Source organism: Micromys minutus (assembly GCF_963924665.1).
Source record: "Micromys minutus genome assembly, chromosome: 27".
In the NCBI taxonomy this organism is placed as follows: domain Eukaryota; kingdom Metazoa; phylum Chordata; class Mammalia; order Rodentia; family Muridae; genus Micromys; species Micromys minutus.
The window spans coordinates 34,395,562-34,421,473 of NC_137962.1; the positions used below are offsets into that span (position 1 = coordinate 34,395,562).

The 25,912-nt window shown below is 50.4% G+C and overlaps 1 protein-coding gene across 1 annotated transcript in view; it reads right to left on the reverse strand.

Moving 5' to 3' along the window:
- ARHGAP8 (Rho GTPase activating protein 8) overlaps positions 1 to 25,912 on the reverse strand; it is a gene marked incomplete at its 3' end in the record, with an annotated part of 43,490 nt that overhangs the window by 11,135 nt on the left and 6,443 nt on the right. The window contains exons 2-7 of the mRNA XM_080939730.1: positions 22,030 to 22,169; positions 15,832 to 15,919; positions 14,615 to 14,746; positions 10,723 to 10,809; positions 5,111 to 5,209; positions 4,419 to 4,529 (exon numbers count right to left, since the gene is read on the reverse strand). Of these exons, the coding sequence (XP_080795856.1) occupies positions 4,419 to 4,529; positions 5,111 to 5,209; positions 10,723 to 10,809; positions 14,615 to 14,746; positions 15,832 to 15,919; positions 22,030 to 22,108 (596 nt within the window). The 5' untranslated portion in view covers positions 22,109 to 22,169. The remainder of the gene's footprint in view (positions 1 to 4,418; positions 4,530 to 5,110; positions 5,210 to 10,722; positions 10,810 to 14,614; positions 14,747 to 15,831; positions 15,920 to 22,029; positions 22,170 to 25,912) is intronic.

Genomic DNA, 25,912 nt, shown 5'->3' on the forward strand with positions numbered 1-25,912 from the left:
ACTCAGTCTCACAAGTGAATTCTCTGAGCACCATTATACATAAGAATGAATAGGTGGAAACAATCAACATGTTCAGTAATTGCTAGAGAACAAACAGAATCCAGTATGGCCTTGGAATAAAAGCATCCAGCCACCCTCTATGGGCCCCCAAAATGACACCAGGCAGAAACAGCTAAAAGCAGCCACATGCGGTGTGGTTCCATTTACTTGAAATGTCTAGAATCTGGAGACGGGAAGTGGGCTCGTGTCTGTGAGGGGCTTGAGAGGCAAGAAGGACCACAGATGTGGTTGGAATGTTCTGGGATTAGACAACGGTAGCAGTTGCCCATAGCTGTGATAAACTTAATCCACACAGCATTGCACACTTAGGAAAAGGGAAGCTGACCCAATAATCCAGGCCTGGATAGTTCCTAAACACACACAGAGGTCAGTCCTGTATCTGGACACTAAATCCTATTCTGAGGGGCAGGTAATGCAGGGGGCGATGTATCAGGAGAAGTTCACACATCCTAGTTTGTGTGGAGCCATCAGGGAAGGCTTCCTGGAGGAGGGGCTAGTGAAGGCACATATTCTGCATGCTCTGTGGCAAGGCCCATGGTTGAAAGGCTCTTGGGCAGGGTTAGTGAGGAAGTCAGTGGCTCATCCCTTAACAGAGAGACACTGGGATGTGTAAAGTCAGAAACTGGGATGTATAAAGAAGCTCGGATTTCTCAAACCTGGAAAGCTTGGCCCACCTTATCCTCTCTTCCCAGACCCACAGGTACCCAAAGGAGACTCACACCACTCTTCCCTCCCTCCCTGAGGCTGGCAAGCAAGCCTGTGTAGTTCAGCAGCACTCGGATGGAACCCAGGGCTTTGCACAGGCTAATCAAGTGCCTCCCAGCCCCGGCTCAGCCCGGAGACCGCTGACTCCCAGCCTTTGCCTTCCTCTGTTGGCTTAAGCGGCTCATTCCAAGTGATGGCTTTCTGTTGTGAACTTAAATCAGCAAATTAACATTGGCGGATAGGCTTTGGTTATGAATTTTAATGTCTCCCATTCATTCACAGTCCAAACAAATTACATATCTGGTACTTTATTTAATACGTTTATTGCCATTTTATTATAGTCATTGGCAATGAGACAGCATAAAATATTAATTTTAAAGAAGCAATCACACAGATTATGCCTTAAAGTGGCGTGCCCGGGATGTACTCAAAGGCATCTGATGTTGCTTGCTGTTCCCTAAAGAGATAGTGAAGTAAATTTTTCTGTGTGATGCTGGAGAGGCCACAGTGGTAACATACACTAGGCAAGCAGGAGCTCTAACTGCATTCCAGCTCCTCCTGTCTGTTCCATGTATTAACTGTTAAAAGCAGTAACCGGTCCTGGAACAGAAATAACTCTAGTGATGTGACAGTCCCAGCAGCCTGTGTCAACATATCCTGCAAGTGTTTAAGTGTCCCAGGTGGCCTGATTGTGTAGCTGTTCGATTCATAAAGACACATCCACACATGGAGGTGGAAAAGGAAAGGAGAGAGGGAGGAAGGAAATTCACAAGGCTCATGACACTCACCAGAAACTTACAAGACACAGGAGACTTGTATAAGGTTATGTAAACCGTGAGCTACTGCTTGGAAGAGGAGCCTCTTGGGGCTGTCTGCAAATCCCATCATGGGCTCCAGGAATGCTGGGGTGTGGGGCTTCTCAGTGCTGCAGCAGCCTGAGTCTCCTGTGCTTCATCAATGCATTGATCTGCAGATTAGACTTGGACAGAACCCCCTCTTTAGTCTCAATCTCTCCCATCTGATGTGAGCAAAAATAGGCCCCTCTCTGGGGCTGGAGAGATGGCTCAGCGGTTATGAGCAGAGACTATTCTTGTAGAGGACCCACATTTGATCCCCAGCACCTAATGGCGCCTCACAGCTATCCGTACCTCCGGTTACAGGTGATCTAATGCTCTCTTCTGGCCTCTGTGGGAAACAGGCACACACACAGTGCACAGGCACACATACAGGCAAAATACCCACACCCATGAAATCAAACAAAAACCAAGACTTCCCCTAAAACCAGGTCTTCCTCTAAAACCCAGCCACACAGTAGAGCTTCGAAACCAACGACAGATACCAAGTTCCCAATCACGATGCTCCAGCACACGTGAAAATCCACACATTACCCCTGTTCTCCATTTTCAAGTGGTTGTATGTGTGCTTGTGAGTAGAAAGTGCAACTTAAGGACAACCTCGGTACCATTCTTCGCTGGCCCAGTGAGTGCCCATTAGGCGAGCTGGCCGGTGAGCTCACTGAACCCGAGGTATGTCTCTCCCTCACAGATGCATGATACATCACAGTATATGGTGAAATACAGCCTGCTCTGGCTTAGTGACAAACACTCCTGGTCCTATTTTTTTCAGTGGTTTTTGTTGTTTTGTTTTTGAGAAGACAGAGATAGCTCTGTGGGGCACGACAGGTCATCAGATAGCATGGCTGGAGCCCTTAGTAGGAGCTCTGAATGGAAGAACCATTTGGAACATTGGCAGCAGAACCAGAGAGGCAGGAAGGGCAGAGAGAGGCCTCAAAAGCACTGTGAAAACTGTCTCTTGATGACCTGGTGCCCGAGCGATGAGCTCTCTCCAGCGACCCCTAGAGGGGATTGCTGTTACTGCAGGCACCTGTCCTCCCCTGCCTTTGGGGTGGCCGTAGGGAGCGTAGGGAGCCACAGCAGCAAACTTTCATAATCCATAAAAAAGGAAAGGACTCTTTGGTGGCAAGTTTGTGCTCTAGTTTGGCGGCAAAGTAATTCACCATATACGGCATTTTCTCTCTGAGAATGCGTGGTTAGGTGGGGAGGTGCTGTGTGACCCAGTAGGAGCCGGTACATGTGCTACTCAAACTGTTAAGACAGGAAGTTGGTCCAGCAGACCACGCCCATCACAACGGAAAGCTCCATCAGACAGTGCGGATCAGGGGAGACTGCATGGAACAAAAGTCCTCTTTGTGATATCCCGAGATGCTCCCCTCCTCCCCGTGACTCATCCTGTTCCATCCACTCAAGTCACGGGAGGCACCCCGTCTCACTCAGGGAGCACCGCTTTATCACACCTTCCTAGCTGACAGGTACGGAACCATGCAACAGCCTCCTCACCACCTTGCTTGGCTGAGATGACTAATTAGCGTAAAACAACACCGTGAGTTACCTAACAGCTCAAGTCTGGAATAGGTGTGGGGATGGTACCTGGAGACTCCAGAATATATGCCTTACTTTTGCAGCTTCTCAGACTCTTGCTTATATAACCCGAAGGAGCTAGCCTGGGCTCACCCAGGTGTCCCAGATAACCCCCATCTTAAGACGCCACGCACGTCTGCAAAGTCCTTCCTGAAAGCCAGTTGCAGCCACAGGTCCTGGGGGCTAGGATGTGACATCCATTGGGCACATTTGTTTTCTAAACATGCACTGCAGACTGTGACAGCATGTTTATCCCAGACTCACACGAGGACATGAGGAATCCTGCTCCTGGTAGCCCAGGAAGGACAGGGATGAACTTGAATCCCCACCAGATTTTCCTTAAATTCTTGACAGGGTTCCCAGCCCCTCCTGGACCTTTAAGATGGCCAGAGCTTGAAGTGAAAATCAAACCTCGTGCAAATTTTTAACACAAAGCAATTAAAAGTGCCCAGCTCTTCCTGAGTGTGCTGTGGGTGGCCCGGCTACTTCAAATGCTTTAGAATAAAACATTGCCTTGGATTTATGTCAGCCAGGTCTACTACCAGGGCATGAGACCCAAAGAGGGACAAACTCATGACCAAGAGGGCGAGGCACGTAGGAACCTGAACTGGGGGTAGGCTAGGGGTGCTGTGTACTGGGGTACCAGGGAAGGCTTCTGGGAGAGGGGCCCAAGATGCATGGGAATTAAACTGGCCTGGTAAACAGGTAGAAGATGACAGATTCATCGAAGTCCCACAAACACATCTCCCTTGGAAAAGGACGGGAGGGGTCCTAGCTAGTGGCCCAAAGAGCAGGGAGCCAGAACTGAAGGGTGACTAGAAAGCTCTTGAGCTGGAGAGATGGCTCAGCGGTTAAGAACACTGACTGCTCTTCCAAAGATCATGAGTTCAATTCCCAGCAACCACATGGTGGCTCACAACCATCTGTAATGGGATCTGATGTCCTCTTCTGGTGTGTCTGAAGACAGCTACAGTGTACTCATATACATAAAATAAATAAATCTTAAGAAGAAAGGAAGGAAGGAAGAAAGAAAGAAAGAAAGAAAGAAAGCTCTTGTCCTCTGCCCAGGCATACATGGAGTAGTGGGCTCTCAGCCTCAGAGGGGACCTGACCCTTTATCTCTCCTGTAGGCAGGAGGCAAAGGCCTGGGACAACTTCCCTGGACAGAGAAGGGTCCCACTGTTCAGGAGAGCAGCTTATCTATCCTTCACTTACTATTGCAAGCTGACGCCAAACTGCTGGGTGGGCAGAGGCGGCCGAGGTGGTGGCGTCTTGGTGGGAGGGGGCAGCTGGCCTTTGTGCAGGTTTTGCAGCTTTTCATCATACCTGTGGACACAACAGGAGAGTGTCACCTCACAGGGGGACAGCCTTCTAGCCATGGAAGTCATCTCCAAGGGCTATGTGGCAACTAAGCCCCATTAGCAACAATAGGAAACCCACATATCCTATCTCTACCCCTGGGCAGGGTGCTGCATCCTCAGAGAGAAGTCAAGATAAGGCCCAGGAGCCATACTGGAACTGGCTGGCCCGGGCCCGAAGCCAGGTTGCCTCTGATCATTGACCCTGTGTTCTGGCTTGCCAGACACTCAGTGAGGCACTCAGCAGGAGCTAGCTGCCTTCTGGAGCCCTCACGCTTTCCACTCCTGGAACATTTCATTCGACACACGGCTCACCAGCACACCAGGGAACCCCTTTCATATCCGGCTCAGAAGCAGAACGACAAAGCCGAGTGCCTGGATGTGTTTTTAATCAGTTTATACTTGCACTATATGCAGCCTTCGTGGCTTGCTCTCCCTCACGTGTGTGTGTGTGTGTGTGTGTGTGTGTGTGTGTGTGTGTGTGTGTGTGTGTGTACTGAACCCCAGAGCCATGCGGTGGGGGGTGGGGGGGTGGGGGGAGAGCCTCACCGTATTACTTCCGGGGGGATGAGCAGCTGGTCGCACTGAAGGTGTTCTCGGAGCTCACGCAGATTGCTGCAGTAGGTGACTTTTTTCCCAAACTTGTGACTGAGGAAGGAGAAATGAGAGAATAAAACATTAAGGGGCATGTCTTTAATCCCAACACTCAAAAGGCAGGGGCAAGTAGTTCTCTGTGAGGCCAGCCTGGTCTACAGAGTTCCAGGACAGCCAGGGCTGTTACAAAGACAAACTTTGCCTTGAAACCTTTCTCCCCCCCCCCCAAACAAACAGTCAAAAGACAAGGCAATAAGTGAGACCTAGAATATGCCAAAGGCCCTAGAGGCTCACCTGCATAAAATAATTATGCCTCCACTTTGAACTCTCTGTGAATTTACATAGAGCACAATGGACAGGGGCTCCTGCCTATGTAGAACATATGCATCTTAGTTTCTTTCTCTGTGATAAAATACTCAAAGACGACTTAAGGGGGAAAGGCTTATTTCGGCTCAAAGTCAAACTACCCTCTATCATGGCAGTGAAGTCAAAGTAGAAAGTGCTCTGGGTCACCTTATGTCCAGACCAGCAGAGAACATTTAAGTGTGTGCTACTGCTCAGTTCCCCTCTCCCTTTATACCACCCAGGAGCTGCTGCCTAGGGAATGACCCCACCCACAGGGGGCAGGTCTTCCCCCTTCAATTCATAGGATAACCCCTCACAGACATGCCCAGAGACCCGCCTACCATGTGATTCTTAATACTACCAGGTTGCCCTTGATACTGACCGGAACTATGTGCCAGCTCAGAGGACCCGGGGGCCAAGCCTACATGTCTGGAGTCACTCTGGTCTGAGCTGAGTGGTGGTTTTGTGTTGGGTCATCTCCTCCCCATGAGAAACCAAAGGGCAGGGACCTTAGGAGACTGTCCAGGGGTGTCTTAGAAAGCCATGGGGAGACTGCACACCCTCTGACAGCCTTTCTATTCTCTCTGAGGGATCCGGGATAAGGCACCTGACCTGCCAAGGCCTGGGTCCCACTGATACAGACTCTGAACTTAAGCCATTGCACAGAAATTGCAAAGACTAGAAAAGGCAATGCCGGATTCTGCAGCAGTTAGAACAATTGTGAGTTCTCCACATTATGGATAATGTGAAGTTAAGATTATCCAACTCACGGCTGTCCGAACAAAACGAAACCACGGGGATCTGAGAGACGGGACACCCATGTGAATGAGCTGGGTCTAGTGCCAGCTCCAGTCTAAACCAGTTCCCACGCCCCAAGGGAGACCAATGCCTGTGCACTGGCTCCCTCTTGTGGACAAGAGTGGATCAGACGTAGGGGCCAGATTCCAGCCACAAGCAAGGTAGCGTTCACAGACTGTTAGGGTGCTGCCAGGAAACCTGGCCCTGAGCCTAGAGGAAGGGATTGGCACAGGTCTTGTGGGAGGTCCTCACCTCCTATTGGTTCAGATAACAGATAACTCGGGGATAATTTGACCTTTCCTCTGGGGTCTGAAGTGCTTGCTATTAATGTGTGTGTGTGTGTGTGTGTGTGTGTGTGTGTGTGTGTGTGTGTGTGTACAGGAAGAGCCCACTAAGCCTACTAAGGACCTATCTATCCTGTGGAACTTTCTAGCTGTCCTGTGGAACTTTCTAGACAGTGACATCTGCTTCAGTACTCTGGGGACCTCCCATGGTCACCCCTTTCTCTCTGTAGCTGCCTGATGACTTCTGTATGCCAGGCATCTGCTGGACCCTAGGATTAGACATGACCCATCTGGCCTTTCACACTGGTGTGAGGGCCTTGAGCAGCACAGGCCTGGGACAAGATCTGTGCCATAGCCACAGAAGATACTGAGTCAGGATGATGCTCGGGATTCAAGTCAAGTGTGGGTGAGTACACACTTCATACTGCATTCTGGTTTCATTCTGCTGTTAGATCCCAGTCTTGAGTCCTTCACAAGCTGTGTGACCTAGGGAAGCTGTATGACCTCTCTGAGCACCAACCTCCCCTGTTTAGAAGTAGAGAAGTCATGACTAACTACATGAGATGGTTCGGTGTGTATAAATATACATTGAATAAGTAATTCAATCCCCAAAAGGATAGTTAAAAACATTCTAGAATAAACCAGGCACAGTGGTACATGCTATGTTCCATATAACATGAGGGCCTTGGGGAAGGCATGTTGAGTTGTAGGCCAGCTGAAATGTGGGATGGGGCTTGAGGTGAGGCAGGTCTACAGCACTTTCCAGGAGCCATTGAGGGAGTGTGTGTGTGCGTGTGTGTGCATGTATGTGTGTGTGCATGTATGTGTGTGCATATATGTGTGTGCATGTATGTGTGTGTGCATGTATGTGTGTACATATATGTGTGTGCATGTGTGTGTGTGTGCATGCATGTGTGTGTACATGTATGTGTGTGCATGTATTTGTGTATTTGTGTGAATGCAAATGAACACACACGGAATAGGAATGTGTGGCAGAAGTACACACACCAATTCGGGCAGACATTCAAAAGCATGTATCACTGGGTTCTGGGGTCCTAGGATATAGATAGGTGGTCCCCAGGTAGCTGTCAGGGACCCAGGGCAAAAGGAACAGCTTAAAATGGCACTAGCGTGCCCTCTCCAGGTCCAGGTCGGTGGGGAAGACCATGCACGGGCAGGGCTGCAGCCCTGTTGGATCTTCGAGTTCTTAAAGGTGCATGTGACCCTTGGTGTGGGGCTCCTGCTTCCATCCTCAAAGCGGGCAGTGTGGCCAGCACCTTTGAGCTTCTTTCCAGACAGTTCTGGGAAAGGCTACTCATTAAGAACCCCATTGTTCACCTCGAGTCCAGGAAAACAATCTTCTGCTTGTTGTCTTCTGTTTGCAGCTCCTCCTTAATCTCATCTGCATGACCCCTGGGCTGCAGAATGTGACATGTCTGCAGGCTCTGGCACCTGGCTGACCTTTAGGGTCATTCATTGTCCAGTGAGGAAAGGTCTGATCTCAACACTGTGGCTGTGTTTGAGTGATGAAGAGTTGAGAACAGAGCGTGGTAAGACACATAGCTTAGCCCTCAAGGAGGCAGGTAGGATGGGCTGGAGGGATGGCTCAGTGGTTAAGAGCACTGACTGCTCTTCCAGAGGTCCTGAGTTCAAATCCCAGCACCCACATGGTGGCTCACAACCATCTGTAATGGGACCTGATGCCCTCTCTTCTGGTGTGTCTGAAGACAGCTACAGCGTACTAGATGGGGATGTAGGAGAACAGAAGTTTTCCATGCCTTCCTGAAGTCAGAGGGGAGGAAGAGAACAGATGTGATGCCCACTCCTGTCTCTGTCCTGCTTTCTCACCTACACACAGGGCACAACATGAACGGCCCTTTTGGCTGTGGCCTTCTGAGCCACTGTAGGTAGATACCAACAAATGGAAGGGATCAGAGGATTATGATAGAGATGGAGGAGGAGGAGGAGGAGGAGGAGAAGGAGGAGGAGGAGAAGGTAACAAAAAGTTTGAGGGCCATGTCCAGTATAGGGTGATCACCCATTATGTGTGTTCTCCCCCCAAACTAAAATGCTCCTCCTGAGAACCCTCCCCAGTCCTCCTGGCTGACGAGAAAGGAGCCCCTTCTTCTCTGAATGTGTTCCCTCCCCTGAGTGTCCCAACCTGCCCTATGCAAATACTGGGCTTTCCTCAATAAAGTGCACTCACTCACCATGTGGCTGGGTGCAGTTTGTGCCTGATGCTTGTGGCTAAATAGAGAAGAAATGAAGATAAAATGAAGACCCATTGGGTCCCGGCGGAGCCAGGCCTTACCGTCCCCTGGAGCTCTCCCTGATGCTGTCAGAGAAATCACTATCTGGTGAGAAAGAGTCCAGATTTGGAAAGAGCTAACAGAAGCCCCTCCCCCACCTTCTGGGCTGTTGGTTCAGATGTGAAAGGCTAGCCCATGGGCTTGGGGATCCATCCTGAGCTTCCAGGAGAAAGTGTGTGCCTTCACCTGCTCCAGAGTGGAAGTCTGAAACACTGCCACGTCACACAGTTTATACCGGCAGACGATAGAGACAACGCCTCCCAGGGTGGTCTGTCTGCATCCAGGGGGAGCGGAGACCGAGTCACCCAGGCCCATTGTGGAGTGTCCATACCTCCAAGGCCAACTCTATGAGAACACCTGGGACGAGCTGTCCCAGGTCATTCCCCAAAGAGTGAGAGCCCTATGTGCCTCTGTGTGGCAGAGCCTTCCCCTGATGAATAAAGATTTCAGGGGACCAATCACTGGGCCAGACTTCCAGGATGGAGAGGGAAAGAGGGGAGACAGGAAAAGGTGACTTGTTTTTGGACAGGGAGAACAAAATCTAGCTAACAAGAAGCCCCCCGCCCCCGGTTTAGATGGCGGATTCGCCACCAGAGGAGTTAGATTTAAAATAGCATACAAAATTAGGGTGCGAGTTGCTGCACCCAGCGATTGTATGACCTGTTGATTGTGTGGTGTTTTCCTTCACACAGTGATTCAGCTGAGTTCCAGAGAAAGGCACAGTGGCAGGAAACCCCAGTCAGCCACCGGAATTTGGAAGCGTGGAGCTGGCCTGGTAGTGCCTCATCATGGGAACTTGGAGGCCAGGGAGGCAGCAAAACCACCCGGGGCTAGAGAGTAGCTGGCCTTAGCGTGGGATGGTGCTTTTTTATTATTACACACTATACCCGTGTCCCAGCCTGTGCTTTTACAGTTACCCTGCTGTGTAAACTGGAGCCCTTCCTGGGCTTTAAGAACTTGACAGTCACCTTGGGAACCAAGATCCAGATGCAGAATGTGGGCATTCGGGTCACGGTGTGTTTAAAATACTACACTAGTTGTGACATCAATGTCACCGGGCAGCATTCCTGCCCACAACCTCAGAAAGCCACAGTGTCATGGCCTGGGTGGTCATGCGACCCCCATGATAACCTATAGATGCTTCAGAGGCGACACTTCCGGCCCAAGGCCAGACCCAACCCAGTTGCATCAGGACTGACGGCCTGTCCACAGGTCGCTGAGCCCTCGGAAGAGCTGCAGGAGGGCTCTCACTCCTGAGAGGAAGGGTGAGTCCATGTAATCTCCCCACGGTCTACCCCGGAAGAGGCCAACCAGAACTCTCACGCCGCAGGTGCCAGTGCTGCCTGGGAGTGCACACTTCCAGCCCAAGGGCAAACCCGGCCCAGTTACATCAGGATTGGACACTGCCATCACAGCCTACCCAGAGAGATGAATACCCAAGAACAATCTCCCTCTAAAGATCACTGTCCCACAGACCCACAGGAGAGACAAGCTCCAATAAGAGACAACAAGATCACCTAGCATCACCTATATATAACAAGATGGCAAGAGGCAAACGCAAGGCTCTAAGAAACTTTCTGTTAGAACCCAGTTCTCCCACCACTGCAAGTAGTGGATATCCCAACTCACCAGAAAAAACAAGATTTAGACTTAAAATCATACTTCATCATGATGACGGAGATCCTCGAGAAGCACATAAATAACACACTTAAAGAAATACAGGAAAGCCAGGAGAACACACGCCTCAGAGGCAGACCTGCATGGAGCCCTCCAACTGAGGTGCACCTCAGAGACGGTGGCGGGCATGATGGTCTACAGGGTGCATGCTCACCTGATGAGGGGCTTGAAGATGCTCCACAATGCTTTGATGAGGCTGGTGGGGTGCACAACATACAGTGCCTTCAGGTTCTTCTTGTACCTGAGGAGGGAAAAATGAGGTGACTTCAAGTCCTCCAACTGTGCCACACTCCATACTTAATGACTGCCCAAGCTTCAGAAGAGCTATTTCTCAACAAGCTCAAAGATCATGGATTAAAGCCAGGAAGGAACTGAGTTGAGGGAAACTCGCCTTTAATCCCAGGACTTGAGAGGCAGACACAAGTGGAGCTCTATGAGTTCGAGGCCAGCTTGGTCTATGTAGAGAGTACCAGGCCAGCCAGAAATATACAGTGAGACCCTATGTAAAAACAAAACCAGAAACAGAAGGAGTTGGAGAGACGGATTGGGGACCCCAGAACTCATGTAAGAAAATCTGGGGTGTGGTGGCAGGTGCTTGTAATCTCCTGGGGAGGCAGAGACAGGAGGATCCTTGGCTGGCCAGCCTACTGGGCAAGTTCTAAGCTAATGATAGACCCTGTGTCAACAAACAGGGTGGGCGGTGCCTAAGAAAGAATGACAGTTGAAATTAACCTCTGGCTTACACACACACACACACACACACACAGGTCTCACTGCTTTGGCCTGCCCATTGCATTGTTTACACTGCATATGAGAGCCTGTGGCTAAGGATATTCTCGTAAACCTGCCCAGAGCGCTCATCAGTCGCGGTGTCTTATGGGTAGTACACATAAGGCCTTGGGGACTGGGGAGAGGGTGACTTCCTCCACAGATTGCTGTGAGGGCCCCAGCTCACCTGAGAGCCAACTGTTTAAGTGCAGTAGCACACCAGAAGGCCCCAACCTGGGTTATAGCTTGGGGGTGAGTGTGTCACAAGTCTCAGGACAGGAATCAAAACCCAGACAGAGAAAAGAAAACATCTAAGCAGAGAGCTGAGGTGGCCTGGCCACAGCAGGGTGGGGGACAGGGGAGGGGACGCCTGGAGGTAAGGCCAGGCCAGGAGGGGGAGGGGCTGCTTCAGGGAGAAGTTAACCCAGAGCAGAGAGCTGGGGTAAGCACACAGGAAAGTGGGTGCAGGGCTCCCTGTGAACTCACTGTCACCTCATGAGGCTGACCAGTAACACCAGTAACACCACAGCCTGAAGCAACAAAGGTGATGGGACCTCTCATACACAGTCCTCAGAAAGGAGGCAGGATCCCGGGAGAAATGACAGGTTCCAGGGCTGAGGTGACAGGGGAAGAAGCCTGGAAAGAGTGTAGGAGTGAGACAGGACCCTGAGCCAGGCTGAGGGACAATGTCGGAGACAAGATTTGTGTCGTGTGAGCAATAAATGATAGTGAGACACAAATTAAAGAAGTCACCCCTCCAAAACTGGGACTGTGACTTAGGGGCCAGCCTGGTCTACAGAGTGAGTTCTAGGACAACCAGGGCTACACAGAGACCCTGGCTAGAAAAACAAAAAGCAACAACAACAAAAAGAAGGAAAGAAAGAAAAAGAGAGAAAGAAGGAAGGAAAGAGAAGAAAAGAATGAAAAACAAAAAAAAAATAAGAAAAGAAAGAAAGACATTGGCTGCTGTAGAAAGCAGCTGCTCCTCCCTGGAGCCCAGAGGTCATAAAAACAGAACAGGCAGCCCGACTTATCCTTCACACTGTAGCCAGAAAGCTCAGCTGGCCATAAAAACAGGCAGCTTATCTCCTACCTCACAGTTTCAAAATTCAGTTTTGGGCACTGGAAAAGCCAGCCCCTCCTACTTTCTATAAAAACTGACTCTCAGATCCTGAACAGTGGTTTTCCTGGACCCTCCGTTCTAAGGCACAAGGACACCAGGACACCAACCTCTCAGACCAATAAGGTCTGCTCTTGTCCTTTTGAGGTGACCTGAGTCTGTTCTTTCCTCTTCCTCCACTGACTAATTTCTTACTCGGACACCACTGAATGACAAACCAAGTCACGTGTCCTGTTGATGTAAGTGAGAGGAGAGAGAAGAGGAGGGGAGGGGGAGAGGAGAGGAGAGGGAGAAGAGAAGGGGAGGAGAGAAGAGGAGAGAGAGGGGAGAGAGAGGGAGAGGGGAGGGAGGGGGAGAGGGGAAGAGAGAGGGAGAGGAGAGGGAGAGGGGAGGGAGGGGCAGAGGAGAGGGAGAGAGAGAGGGAGAGGAGAGGGAGAGGGGAGGGAGGGGTAGAGGAGAGGGAGAGAGAGAGGGAGAGAAGAGGAAGAGGGGAGGGAGGGGTAGAGGAGAGGGAGAGAGAGAGGGAGAGGAGAGGGAGAGGGGAGGGAGGGGTAGAGGAGAGGGAGAGAGAGAGGGAGAGGAGAGGGAGAGGGGAGGGAGGGGTAGAGGAGAGGGAGAGAGAGGGAGAGGAGAGGAAGAGGGGAGGGATAGGGGAGAGGAGAGAAGAGAGGGAGAGGAGAGGGAGAGAAGAGGGAGAGGGGAGGGAGGGGTAGAGGAGAGGAAAGGGAGGGGAGAAAGGGTACATCCTACCAGTCAGTGTTGGCCAATGCCCCACTGCCACCCAGCCCCTCAGCAGAGTGCAGGAAGCCACCAGTGCAGGGCCACCAGTGGCACCTGGAGATCTGAGGCCATGTGACTGGAGCATCATTTGAATCACATCTACAAAGCTCTGGCCGCAAGGTGGGAGAGCTTGGTGCTACTCCTCACCCACTGAAGAGGGAGCTGCTCTCATCAGAAGCCTCAAATAGGGCAAGCAGCTGTGGCCTGGCTTGGAGGTGTGGCCTTGGTTTAGCAGGTGTGGCCTGGCTTGGAGGCGTGGCCTTGGTTTAGCAGGTATGGTTTAGCTTGGAGGTGTGGCCTTGGTTTAGCAGGTGTGGCCTGCTTTGGAGGTGTGGCCTTGTCTTAGCAGGTGTAGCCTGGCTTGGAGGGCAATCACAAGAAGGCCAGAGGGACTCCTCTCGGGCACAGCACAGGCTTTAGAAGGCTCCCCCAGCACAGATCAGAGCCAAATCCCAGTTGCAGGCCTCTAGGGACAGAGGGTTTATCGTCCTCCACCTACCATGGCCTTGGATGGTTTCCGGGCCTGAAACACCCACTTGCTTTGTTTCTAAAGAACCAAGAAAAAAAATTCCCATTCCCTGTCCCTACTTCCCTTCCCTAGAGAGTGGGGAAATCTTTATCAAATCGCTTTGTTTGGGTTTTATTTTTGAAACATGGTCAAATGTAACCCAGGCTGGCCTCGACCTCACATAACCTAGGATGGTCTTGAACTCTGGTCTTCCTGCCTTTGTCTCTAGAATACTGGGATTACAAGCATGCCCCGCTGTTTCCAGCTGAGAGTGGGAAAGAAAGCAGGAGAGTTCAGTTCCTCCACTCTGAAGACATCTCTCCCTCTGACCTCAGCCTAACACCGGCTGGCCCAGGTTAAGAGAGCAGGAAGTCAGAAAGTACTTCATCCCTCCCCAGGGACAACTGTGTTCTCTGATGTCCTTCAGCATGTGTGTGCATGGCTGTTCACATTAGATAGAGGTGGCCTCCTCTGTCTGCAGATGTGACCTTACTCTGTAACTCCTCAAAAACCAATGGCCTGCTAGTCACGGTGGCACATTCCTTTAATCCCAGCCCATAGGAGACAGAGGTTTGGTCTACATCGAAAGTTCCAGGCCAGGGAGGGATACACAGTGAAAACATGTCTCAAAAAACCAAACATGAACACTGCCTTCTGCCCAGATGCTAAGCCTCCAGCTACCTTAGATACCTCTGCCTCCAGCAACAAGACAGAAGTGTTGAAGTTCTATAGCCTTCTCCCAAATGGACTCTCTCCATCACTGAAATGAGGCACTAGCATCTATCTGTACCCACTGCATAGCCCACGACCCCACCCCACCCACCATTCAGTCCCTGTGTGTCTCCCACCCCTGTGTCCCCTTGTACGCACTTCCGGTCAAACTCCTTGTAGGCGTTCTGGAGCCAGCCTAGGGATGGTTTGTTCTGGCTGCTGAGGCCATAGTGAAAGTAGACGATTGTATAATCATTCTCCACGTGCTGGTCCAGTGTGTACTTCAGATACCTGAAGGGTACGAGACACAGGGTTCCTTCAGGACAGTTGTTAGCACTACACTGTGATTTACTAACATCCATGAAACAGAAGCCACGGTGAGCCAGCAGGGGTCAGGGGCTGGCCACGCTCAGGTCATATCCAAAACCGTGTGGAGACTCTCCTTGTCCCATAGTTGACACCTGAGGTTCAGGGGAGATGTTACCTCACTGACCCAAGGTCATTCAGCTAGCAAGGGGATATGGCACCTCCCCAAAGATGGCCACAGTAAGGCCCCTGAAACTGTGACCACCCCGCATTTGGAAAAAAATAAAGGTGCTTGCAGATGATGCTGTAGTCTTAAGAGATGGGTGGGTGCTGGACCTGCCAGGGTGGCTTCCAGAAGTCTTAGAGATGCAAACCTGGACCCAGGCCCCTTTATGGGTCCACAGAGGAGACCCTTAGAGGGACAAGACTGTGAAGATGCAGGCAGAGTGGATGTGATGCAGCCCCAGTGAGAGGTTCAAGGATTTGCTTGGTACTTGGAGCTGGAGGAGGCTAGCCGCCTGCTCTCCCCCTGGAGGGAGCACTAAGGGAGCACATCTGAAGCGCACCTCCGTTCTGGATAGAATATAGTTCTGCTGTCTCATGCCACCAAGTTCACAATTATTTATTGAGGGAGCCACAGCAAACTGTTCAAGGAGGGGCTGAGATTCGAACTCAGGTCCATGTAGCTTTCAGCCTTGCCCTCGACTCAACACTATGGTCTCACCTCAGGCATCTTGCTGATCTACTGTGTTTCCAGAAACATATCTTCCTGCTCTCTAGACAGCGTGCCGTATATCAGGTATGGAAGACAAAGCCTCCATGTGTGCAGTTAGAGGGGACTGTCCCCAGCCTCAGAGGTCAGTGCCCAAGCTCAGGGAATCACGCCAACATCCACTATCCTATTGGTACCGGTGAAGCCATGGTAGCCCTCGTGGTGGGAGCCTCCCTCAGATGACTATTGGGTGGACTTTGGAGATCCTCAGCTCACTGTCTCTCTATGCCTGTGTTGGAAGTTGAGATGACCACAGTGGGAGGCAGATGCATGCGGCAGAGAACACTGTAGTACTTACTCCAGCAGACGCTGGTGGTTGAGCTGGTGCAGGGGTGGCAACCGGCAGCAGCTGAAGGTGAAGATGCGTCTCCCCTGGCGGTCATCCCCTGGAAGAACAAAGGCGTGAACTGGATTTCCTCAGTCATAAGTCGTGAGTCCTCTGACCTGCAAACCTACCTGTTATTCTAACTGAGCTGCTGTCCCCTGGTCCTGCCACACTGTGTCCCACATCTGTGAACACGCCACCCCATGCGCACATCAACAGGACAGGACTGAGAAGCTGGCGTGTGTTGTGGGGTCACGGTGTGTGGAGGGCTGCTGGCTGCCACGGGCACCTAGTACCCTCAGGGTATTCACAATACACTTCGGGGTTCAGCAGTGACGCATGTTGAGAAGCCACCATTCTGGACAGAGTGGACATTTCCATCACACTGCTCGGGACAGTGCTACCCTTGAGTGGACATTTCCAATAGACTTTAGGGAAAGGTTATGAAGGTGGCTTTGGGTTGAATACTGTTTCCATCCCCTAAAACCAGCTCATGACTCCCTAGACAGAGCCTTTATATGTGACCTTATTTGTAAACAGGGTCATCACAGATTTAATTAGGTTAAAGTTCAAGATGGGGCCATCTTGAATTTAGAACAAAGAAGAGAGAGAAAACTGACTTAGGAGTGAACACAGCCATGGGCCAGGGGAGGTGGGCAGTGTGGGGATAGGCAAAGGCCGAGAGGTACGAAGGAATCCCAGGACTCTAGATTCTGAGAAAGTTGGGGTGGATTTTTCTAGAGCCTCCAAGAGTAACCAGCCCACCCAGTCCCTGGGTTCTCACTTCTGAACCCCAGAACCTTGAGACTGAATATCTGCTGTTTGAAACTCCTTGGAGTGGGGCTGTGACATGGCTAAACCTGTCCCCTCCTGGGGAGCCACACTACACCTCCAGCTACCCCCACACGTGTCTCTACTTAGAACTCAGGATGTTTCTATCCCACATCCTGTCTCATTTATAGGAGGGCCAGGACACATGACAACAGCCCCTTGCTGCTCACTAAACCTCAGCATCAGTCTGCAGGTCTCTCCACACACACAAAGCCTGGGTCCCACAGAACAGCTGCCATCTTATGGTTCCCAGCATCCTCTGCTTCCCTGCACCAGAAAGCCTCTGTCCTCCCTCCCCTGCAACCCCATGCCACCCTGTGGTGTCCACCTTGTGGCCTCTTTCTCCTTTTCCCTTTGCCTGACCTCATCCCAGGGGCCTCTGGGGACCCAGCAGCCTGGATTTCCACAGCCCCCACCCCCACTTCCCTGCGAAGCCCGAGGAGAGCCCTCCAGACCCCTTGAGGGCTGCTGCCCACCTCCTTCCCTGCAGCTCCAATCATCAGCGATTGCTCGCTTGAAGGACAGGACCCGGAAGAAAACAAAAGCCCCCCTCTAGAAGACGACCCCTATTAAACTCACTTGTGGTTTAAAGAACCATTTATAGCTATTCTCGGGGTTTCTCCTCCCCTGCTCCCCGAAACGTGATGCAGGACAGAAGACTGCACGCCTGGAAAGATAATGGACCAGAATAAACCAGAATCGCACACGCTCACTGTGGGCACGGGTGGGCTTTGATTCACACCTCTGCAGCTGATTGTTGTGTTTCCCACCACACCATTCTTCCTCTGCGAAACTCCAGAGCCTGGATGGTGTTTAAGATTCCAGAACAATCTGCTTGCAGATACAGCATCCATTCATCTCTCTCTCCTTAAGAACTTTGGCCAGGCCTCTGCTTATTCAGAGATCTGTGCTCTAACCCACCACACAGTCCCCTCCCCTGTCTGGCAGGGGCTCTGGGCACAACAGCAGAAAACAGTGAGTTTTCCAAACTGGGTCCTCTTGCCTGTGCTACTGGGTTCCAATGCCAACTGTGGCCCATGTCCGAGGGCCACCAATCCCTCAGCTGAGGTTTTGAGTCACAGTATGGCAGCCCCAAAAATTACCATGATTAAATGGCACAAGAGAAAGTTAGCCCATCAAGGTCAGAACCTAAGGGCATTTCTCGGCCCTGAGTCAGACTAGACTCGGTAAGCTAAAGCATCAGTCTGCAGGTCTCTCTACACACACAGAGCCTGGGTCCCACAGAACAGCCGCCATCTTGTGGTTCCCAGCATCCTCTGCTTCTCTGCACCAGAGAGCCTCTGTTCTCCCTCCCCTGCGGCCCCATGTCTGGGAACCAGAATAATCACGTGAGCTCACTGTGTGGGCACTGGTGGGCTTTGATTCCCACTTCTGCGGCTGGCAGGCTGTTTGTTATGTTTCCCACCACACCATTCTTCCTCTGCGAAGCTCCAGAGCCTGGATGGTGTTTAAGATTCCAGAACATTCTCCTTGCATCACCGGGCATCAGCTACCTGTGAAGTCCAGGCTCCTCGGCAATACGTTCTTGTTTGTGGCCTCTTTCTCCTTCTCCCTTCGCCTGATCTCAAGATCACTTAGCCACTGTTCACTGAAGGCTACAAAGCCTCTGCTCAGGAGAGAACAGGAGGAGATGCTACTCCTGCAGGTTACTCCTCAGCCCAGCCCAGGAGGCACCCCAGGCCAGGAGGCACAAGTCCTCCATTGCTCTGAACAGGGGTTTCTTCACTCAGAAGCCAGGAGAAACCCCATAACACCTCCACATACTCTCTGTCCCTCTTCTTCCAAAAACTCCTAGGAAACTGGTTTTAAGAATTCTTCCCCAAAATAAGTCTTCCAGTTTAAGTAGAGGTATATGGAATACTGGCTGAAGTTCTACTCACAGAAGGTCCAGTGCGTCTCCCAAATTCATCAAATGGTTATTCCCCCAGTTCCAGACATGTTTAACTGGGATAGATAGACTTAGAAGTTGGCAGGATTCCCACATTGGTTCCCTAACCTATGGAGTGAGGGTAGGAAGAGCTAAATGAAGGCTGTTGGAGTTGGCTTTATCAAAGAAAGTAGTAAACCAAAGACAATATTGTATCCCCAGAGGAGTTACAGAAACCAGTGCCACCATCTAGAAATAGGAATGTGAAGAAGACAGCCTTGTAGCAATTTTTGGCATTTAAAGATCATTATGTTTAATCTACACACACCAAGAAAACTTTGACTATTTCCATGTTATGGTTTGTTTTACACGTACTTTATGCTTATGGTAACTAGTAAGATTTCAGTGCATACTATCAAACCTTTAAGAAAGTCAAGTACTAACAAAAATATATTCATATAGTTTTGTGCCAAAATGCCTTCAAAAATCTGTACATGTATCTGTTTTTTTTTTTTTTTTTTTTTTTTTTTTTTTTTTAAATAAAGTTGTAAGAAGAAAAAGGTCTGGACTGAAAAGAAGGAAATCGGAAGGTATAGGGGTGGTGGTTCCTTGTCATTTCCTTTTAACCCTCCTACCTGGTCAGTGCAAAAGCAGAGGGATCAGAGGATGACAGCTGACTATTGGAAACTGAATCTAGTGACTCCGATTCTGGATTTTTTGCTTGTGCAGATTAACATACATCCTGGTGCATGGTATGCAGCAACTGATGAAGAAAATGTCACAAGGACCTCCAGGAGCTCTTTGTTTCTTACAGTTATACCACAAGGGTATATTAACTCTCCAGTCCTGTGTCATCTCTTCCACAAAATACCATACTGGTCCACTTACTGAGACGTGCTGATCAGACCAAATGGGCAGAAGGATCAAGCAGTGTCCCTCCATGGCCTCTGCTCCAGTTCCTGCTTTTGGGTTCTTGCCCTGACTTCTCTGCATCATGGATCCTAACCTGTAAGATTTAATAAGCCCTGTCCTCCTCATGGTGTTTATTAGAGCAATAGCAATCAAACTAGGGCAGCCTTTTCCTGGCACAGAGGAAACTATAACAAACCACGGGGATATCCCACGGTGAATGACGTCAGCTCTGAGGCATCTGCCAGCAGAGCAGGTGGGACAGAGGCCAAAAAATCAAGTCACTTCTCTTAAAGTGCTTTTCTGCACCCAGAGACCTTATCTTATATGCTTTAAGGGCCACACCCTCAGTCCAGAAGCTCAGCCTTGCCTCCAGCTTAACACTTTAAAACCATCTCTTGGGCTAAAGAAGGCTTAATGGTTAAAAGCCTTTACAGCTCTTGCAGAGAACCCAAATTCAGCTCTTAGTATCCATGTTGGGTAGCTCACAACCACCTGTAACTTCAGTTCCAGGGTATATGATGCCTCTTAGCCTGTGGGCACCTGTACGAGCGCACACACACACACACACACACATCAGAGAGAGAGCACATACATGGACACACACAGAGAGATACACACACATACACCACACACATACAAGCAGATACACACAAACACACACGGATTCACGGACACACATAGACACACACCCCTACCATTAGGAGTCTCCTCCTCAACAAAAAAGGGATAACGGTAAATCACAAAGTTGGCTGTGGGCTTGGAGCTATCATGTTCAACAAGGCCCTGAGAATAGGCTTCCCATCCTGCCTCCATCTCTCCCAAAAGAATACCCTGGACATGTTCTTTGGAGGTATATGTGGACAGGCGGGTCGGAAGAGAAAGAATGGAAATGCACATGAGCCAGCTCCCAGAATGAGACAGCTAGGTGGGGGCCTTGGTCAGGAAAATCACACTTTAAGGCAAGGAGAGACAGGTGTGGAGGTGCATGCCTGTGATCCCAGCAGACAGAACAACCTTAAATATACACACTCATCACAAAACCCCACACACAGGGCAGGGACCAGGATGGGTACACACAGGCAAGCCAGCACTCAGTCTGCTGAGCAGAAAGACACGCACGTGGAAGCTAGCTTAGTCAGACCCTATCTCAAAAACAAAATAAGCCTGGTGTGTCACTTAGTAGGTAGAGTGCCCTCCTAGCACACCAAAGGCCCTGGGTTCAGTTCCCCAGCACCCCCTTCACCTGGGGTAGTGGTATACAGAACTGTCATCTTGGCTGCTCCAAAGGCTCTGGAACAGAAGCCTCAGAAGTTTAAGGTCATCCCTGCCTTAGCCAGCTCCTGGTCCTGCTGGGCTACGGGAGATCCTTTCTCAAAACCATTCCACAGCAGAAAGGTTGGGTTGCTGCTCTTTCTTCTGGGGCCAGTGACATGGCTCAGCAGGTAATGAGTTTGTGTGCAAACCTGATGTCCTGAGTTCAATTCCCAGCACCCACACTGCAGCTCAAAACTGCCCTAACTCACATAAGCATACATTCAGGTAAAACATCAATGCACATGAAGTAAAATTACATATATATTTTTAAAAGAAGCATTAAATTGAAATTTTTTAAATATGTATTTTGTATTATTAAAAGTGCATTTCTGGGGGCTGGGGAGATGGCTCAGCAGTTAAGAGCACTGGCTACTCTTCCAGAGGTCCTGAGTTCAATTCCCAGCAACCACATGGGGGCTCACCAACTTCTGTAATGAAATCCAATGCCCTCTTCTGATGTATCCAAAAACAGCTACAGTGTGCTCCTATACATAAATAAGTAATTCTTTTTTTTAAAGTGACCACTTCTTTCCTCTCTTTGGCTGATATGTGATATGTAGATCCATGTCCTCCATATTTGATCTAGCATCCCTTATCCCTAAGCTTTTTTAAAAGGACACTGAAAACTTCAAACAACCAAGAGCCCATCAGTCCCAGCCATTTTATGATTCTTCCTACACTCAGCAGGTGCCAGAACATTCTTTACTCCTGTTTCCGGGGGATTCTCAATTATTTGGGGACAGAGTACTTCTTCTTGTCCACTACCTCAGTAGCATCTTAGCTCCTTGGAAGAAAGAGCCAACAATGGCAGCTGGTGTAGAAGACTTAGAGTCTGGCTCTAAGTGCATGCAGAGAGGCCCACAGGCCCTAATTCTATGAAACACAATGATGCCCTGACTCCTGACACCCTGCGGAAGCAGGCTGCTGGTCATAAGAGTCCTTTCGGATGTCTGTTGCTATAGCTGAGACACAACGCGGTGTCCTTACTTAATGACATCATCCACTTGAGAAGGTGGGGGACTAACCCTGAGCAGCTCAGACGGCACTCGGGACACGGATGCCATTGGCTTTGCTGTCTGGAAACACCGGTGGGTCCTCTTGTTCTCTTTATGTTTTTCATTTCGGTAGCCCAGCTAGACAAAGGCAGCCTGTGACAGCCCACAACCTTGCAAGCTCCTAAAGACTATACGGGACAGTCTTGGGGACCAGCCAGATAGTTAACCTACCTGCCACCTGCAGGATGCCGTGTCTGGCCACATCATAGAATGGGTGACTTGTGCTCAGCGTTGGGTCCAGGCCAGCCATGGACACCACTGAGGGCCCTCCTGTGGCCCCTAGTGTGGCTGCTGCTTCCTTGTCTCTGTAGCTGTTAGGGACATGAATTAAACAGAGTTAGGAGTCAGGCTAGGTTAGGGAGAGTTATTACTCACTAAGGCACCAGGACAGGAGCTAAGCATTGACAAATCACTATTAAACACCACTGATACACCACTAATAGTTAGCCTTGGTTGTAACCATCCTTTCTCAGAGGTGTTTTTACTTTAAGCTGAGATGCTGAGAGTCAGAGGGACATTGACTCCCTAGTTGACAATTATCAGACCCTTCCCTGGTGCCCCTCACGGCTTTGGGTGAATGATTATCTAGTAAATAGCTGGCCAGCTGCTGCCCTGAGCTATGCAGGGCCTTGAGGAAGCCCCATGGCAACTGTGCTGCTTTGCTGAGGAAGCTCAGCTCTGTCTCCAAAAGTTCCGTCCAGCCCCTGGTTTTCTGCCCTTACAGCCTCAGTGAGCCCTGCATGACTCTGCAGCCATCTCTACCCAGACCTGAGGCTCAGCACTTCCCCCGACAACCCAGCAGAAGGCTCTTGGCTGGTTCTGAGTTTCCCATTTGAATGAAGGCCTGCCTCACTTGCTGAAGACGCCTTGTCAGACTCCCACGACCTTTGTTCAGCTCCATCTATGTGAATAGGAGATGTGAACTAAACCCTTTGGGTGTGGGAGGAAGGCAGTTTCCTGTGCTGCCCCTGGTACTGCAGCGTGGGGGCCAGTAAAGGCTTCTCTCTGGTGTCCACTGCTTGCTCAATTCCAATCTTTCCCCTCTTCACTTTTATGACGTCATACAATGTGTTTTAATCACAGTCACATTCCTCCTCCACTTTTCCCAGATCCACCCCTGCCTCCCTACCCACCCAATTTCCTGTTTTCTGTTTTCTTTTTCTAAACCCACGAAAGCCAAATGTGTGCTGCCCATATATTCTCGGATTTATGGTTTTCCACTGGAGCATGGTCCACTTACCAGGGGCTACGATCTTAAAAGCAAAAACAAAAAACGCTAACTCTCCTTCTAGCAAAACAGGTCCTTAGCTAGGGGCGGGACTTCCTGCCCATTCCCCCTCTCCATACTGGGGTCTTGTCTGGCTTGAGTTATGGGTCGAGTTTGCTGAGCGGAGAACAGGAAGAAAGGGAGGTGGTGGCAATCGCAGCAGTGGCAATGGGAATAGCAATAAGAGAACATCTGAAGCTGCTGTGTGTGATGGCTCATGCCTTTAATCTCAGTACTCAGGAGACACAGGCAGACAGCTACTTGTGAGTTCAAGGCCAGCCAGGGCTATGTAGTGATATACTTTCTTAAGCAAACCAAAAGCAAATAAATATCAACAACCACAAAAACAAAATAACCAACCAAACCAAAATAAAAGCACAGGAGGAGATTTCCAGAAGCTAAGGCAGGAGCAAATAAAAGCAAGTGTGATGGAGACAAGAGCTACGCAAACCTGAAGAAAAAGAGGGCCTCGGTTGCTTGCAGAGCAACAGGGAGCAGTCAAACGCTCAGAGTCTCAGACCCCCAGGCCTGATATCTAGAACACCGGAGTCTGGAGGGCTGGGGTCCAGACACTCGGGCCTGAGGGCTATAACACTAACTGGTATCAAGGTTTGCGATCCAGACACACACTGTAGAGAGCAGGCACCCAGGCCTAAGAGCTAAAACACTAGAAAGCATCACTCAGAGCTGCCGGATGCAAGTAGCCGATTCGGCCACTCCTTCCCCTGAGGTGCTCAACAGGAAGATACCCACAGATGGTTGTGAGACCTACAGTCAACCACTACAGTGAAAGGGCTTCTGGCCAACAGCCAAAGTGAACAGCTGTCATGTGAACCCCAGCATTTCTGGACCCCAGTTAAACACACACACACACACACACACACACACACACACAGAGAGAGAGAGAGAGAGAGAGAGGGAGTGAGAAGCACAGACAGAATGACTTAATTTCATTGACTAAAACACAGTAGAGCTGACAAAGTACATGTCTTCAAATACAGATGGAAACTGAAACCATAGCCAGGAGACATCACTACAGGCACCTCAGCAGTTCTGTGCTCTGATGAGCAGGGAGGCTAGACCCCTTTAGGCCAAGGGATGAAACTCGTCAGCACTGGGGATGTGTACACTTGGTGACATCGTACCGACTAGTAAGTGTGAGGCCAACCTGGGTTGCACAGCAAGACTCTGTCTCAAAACCAAAACCCACCCCTCTCAGTCTTCAGGCTACAGAAATATTTAAGAAATATTAGCAAGGACTGGAAGTAGTGACAGAGGGGACACACCCATCTTAACCACTGTGCCCTGGGGACAACCAATCTCTGTATTTATTAGAGCTCTGTGCTGCGTAAGTAGAGACACCAACCCAAGATCATCCATAGATCAGTGCCCAGGACAGAAAGCTCGTGACTTTTGACTTTGTGCTTCTGCAAGTTTTCCACTGGGTGAGTGAGTTCTCCCTGCTAAAGGCCCCTGCAGGGGTGATGTTAGGCTGGTGACCTCTAACAGGAGAGTAGGTCTAATATTAGGGTCATTAGGAGCTAGTTGCCTAATTGCGGTAGCTTCTCTCTCTCTCTCTCTCTCTCTCTCTCTCTCTCTCTCTCTCTCTCTCTCTCAGATTTATTAATGTATTTAATGTATGCGGGTACACTGTAGCTGTCTTCAGACACACCAGAAGAGGACATCAGATCTCATCACAGATAATTGTGAGCCACCATGTGGTTGCTGGGATTTGAACTCAGGACCTCTGGAAGAGCAGTCAGTGCTCTAACCTCTGAGCCATCTCTCCAGCCTGCTGCAGCTTCTCTCATGCTAACAGTGACAAGTCTAGTTTCCTTGTCCAGTTGCCACACACCCTTTCCCCTCCCCATACTGTTCTCCCTCCTTCACTGAAGCCCTTGTCATCTGTATCCCGGGAAGGACTCTGTCCCCGTGCCGCTGTGTGGCCCTGGCCTGGAGCTTTGCCCCATCTGGGTGGTCAGACAGGCAGGCAGGGCGGTTGCTAAACCTACTGCCAAGTTTCTGGGGTGGCCAGGGCAATGCTGGCAGGAGATCCTGAAAGAAGGGAGGCACAGAGGAGGTAAAGGTCCCAGGAGAGGGCCAAGGCTATGACACCCAAAGTAGACAAGAAGAGAGGGGCCTTGTGTGTCCCGGGTATCCCTTCGACATGTCTCACACCTACAACCGCCATAGAGACACATGGAGCCTGACTAAGGCACCTGTAATTCCAGATCACCTACTTCCTAGTCCTGTGAGTGACATTTCTTCCTACACCAGTGCAGATGGCTCAGCTCTCCCATGGATCACATAGAGACATGACCCTGTGGCAGCCTCCCCTGGCCTGCACCGGTAATTTTTCCATGTCACCTAACTCTAGGTGCTGAGGATCTGACCTGGGGAGCCACTGGCCCAGGCCCCAGATGCATACCCGGGATCAGGTTCGCCTCCCTGGCAGGGTGCAGGACACCAATGCCAGGCTCCACTAGCAGCCCACTTTCTCTCAGCACTTCTCAAATCCAAAATCATCCACGCTGAAAAGCAGCTCACTGGGGACCTGGCTGGTATGGGGTGACACCCAGGCTGGGACCCTGTGCCCACACCTTAAAGGGAAAATTGATTACAAAAGCCAGTGAAGGAACTGGGGCCTGAGAGCCCATAGCCCTGGCCTCTCTCCACCTTTCTCCATCTGGAGAATTCTCCAGTTCCCACAGGAGGGTCAAGCCTCTTAACACAGCACGGACATCACTGCTCCCACTAGTGATGACCAGAAACTCACAACTCTGCCCC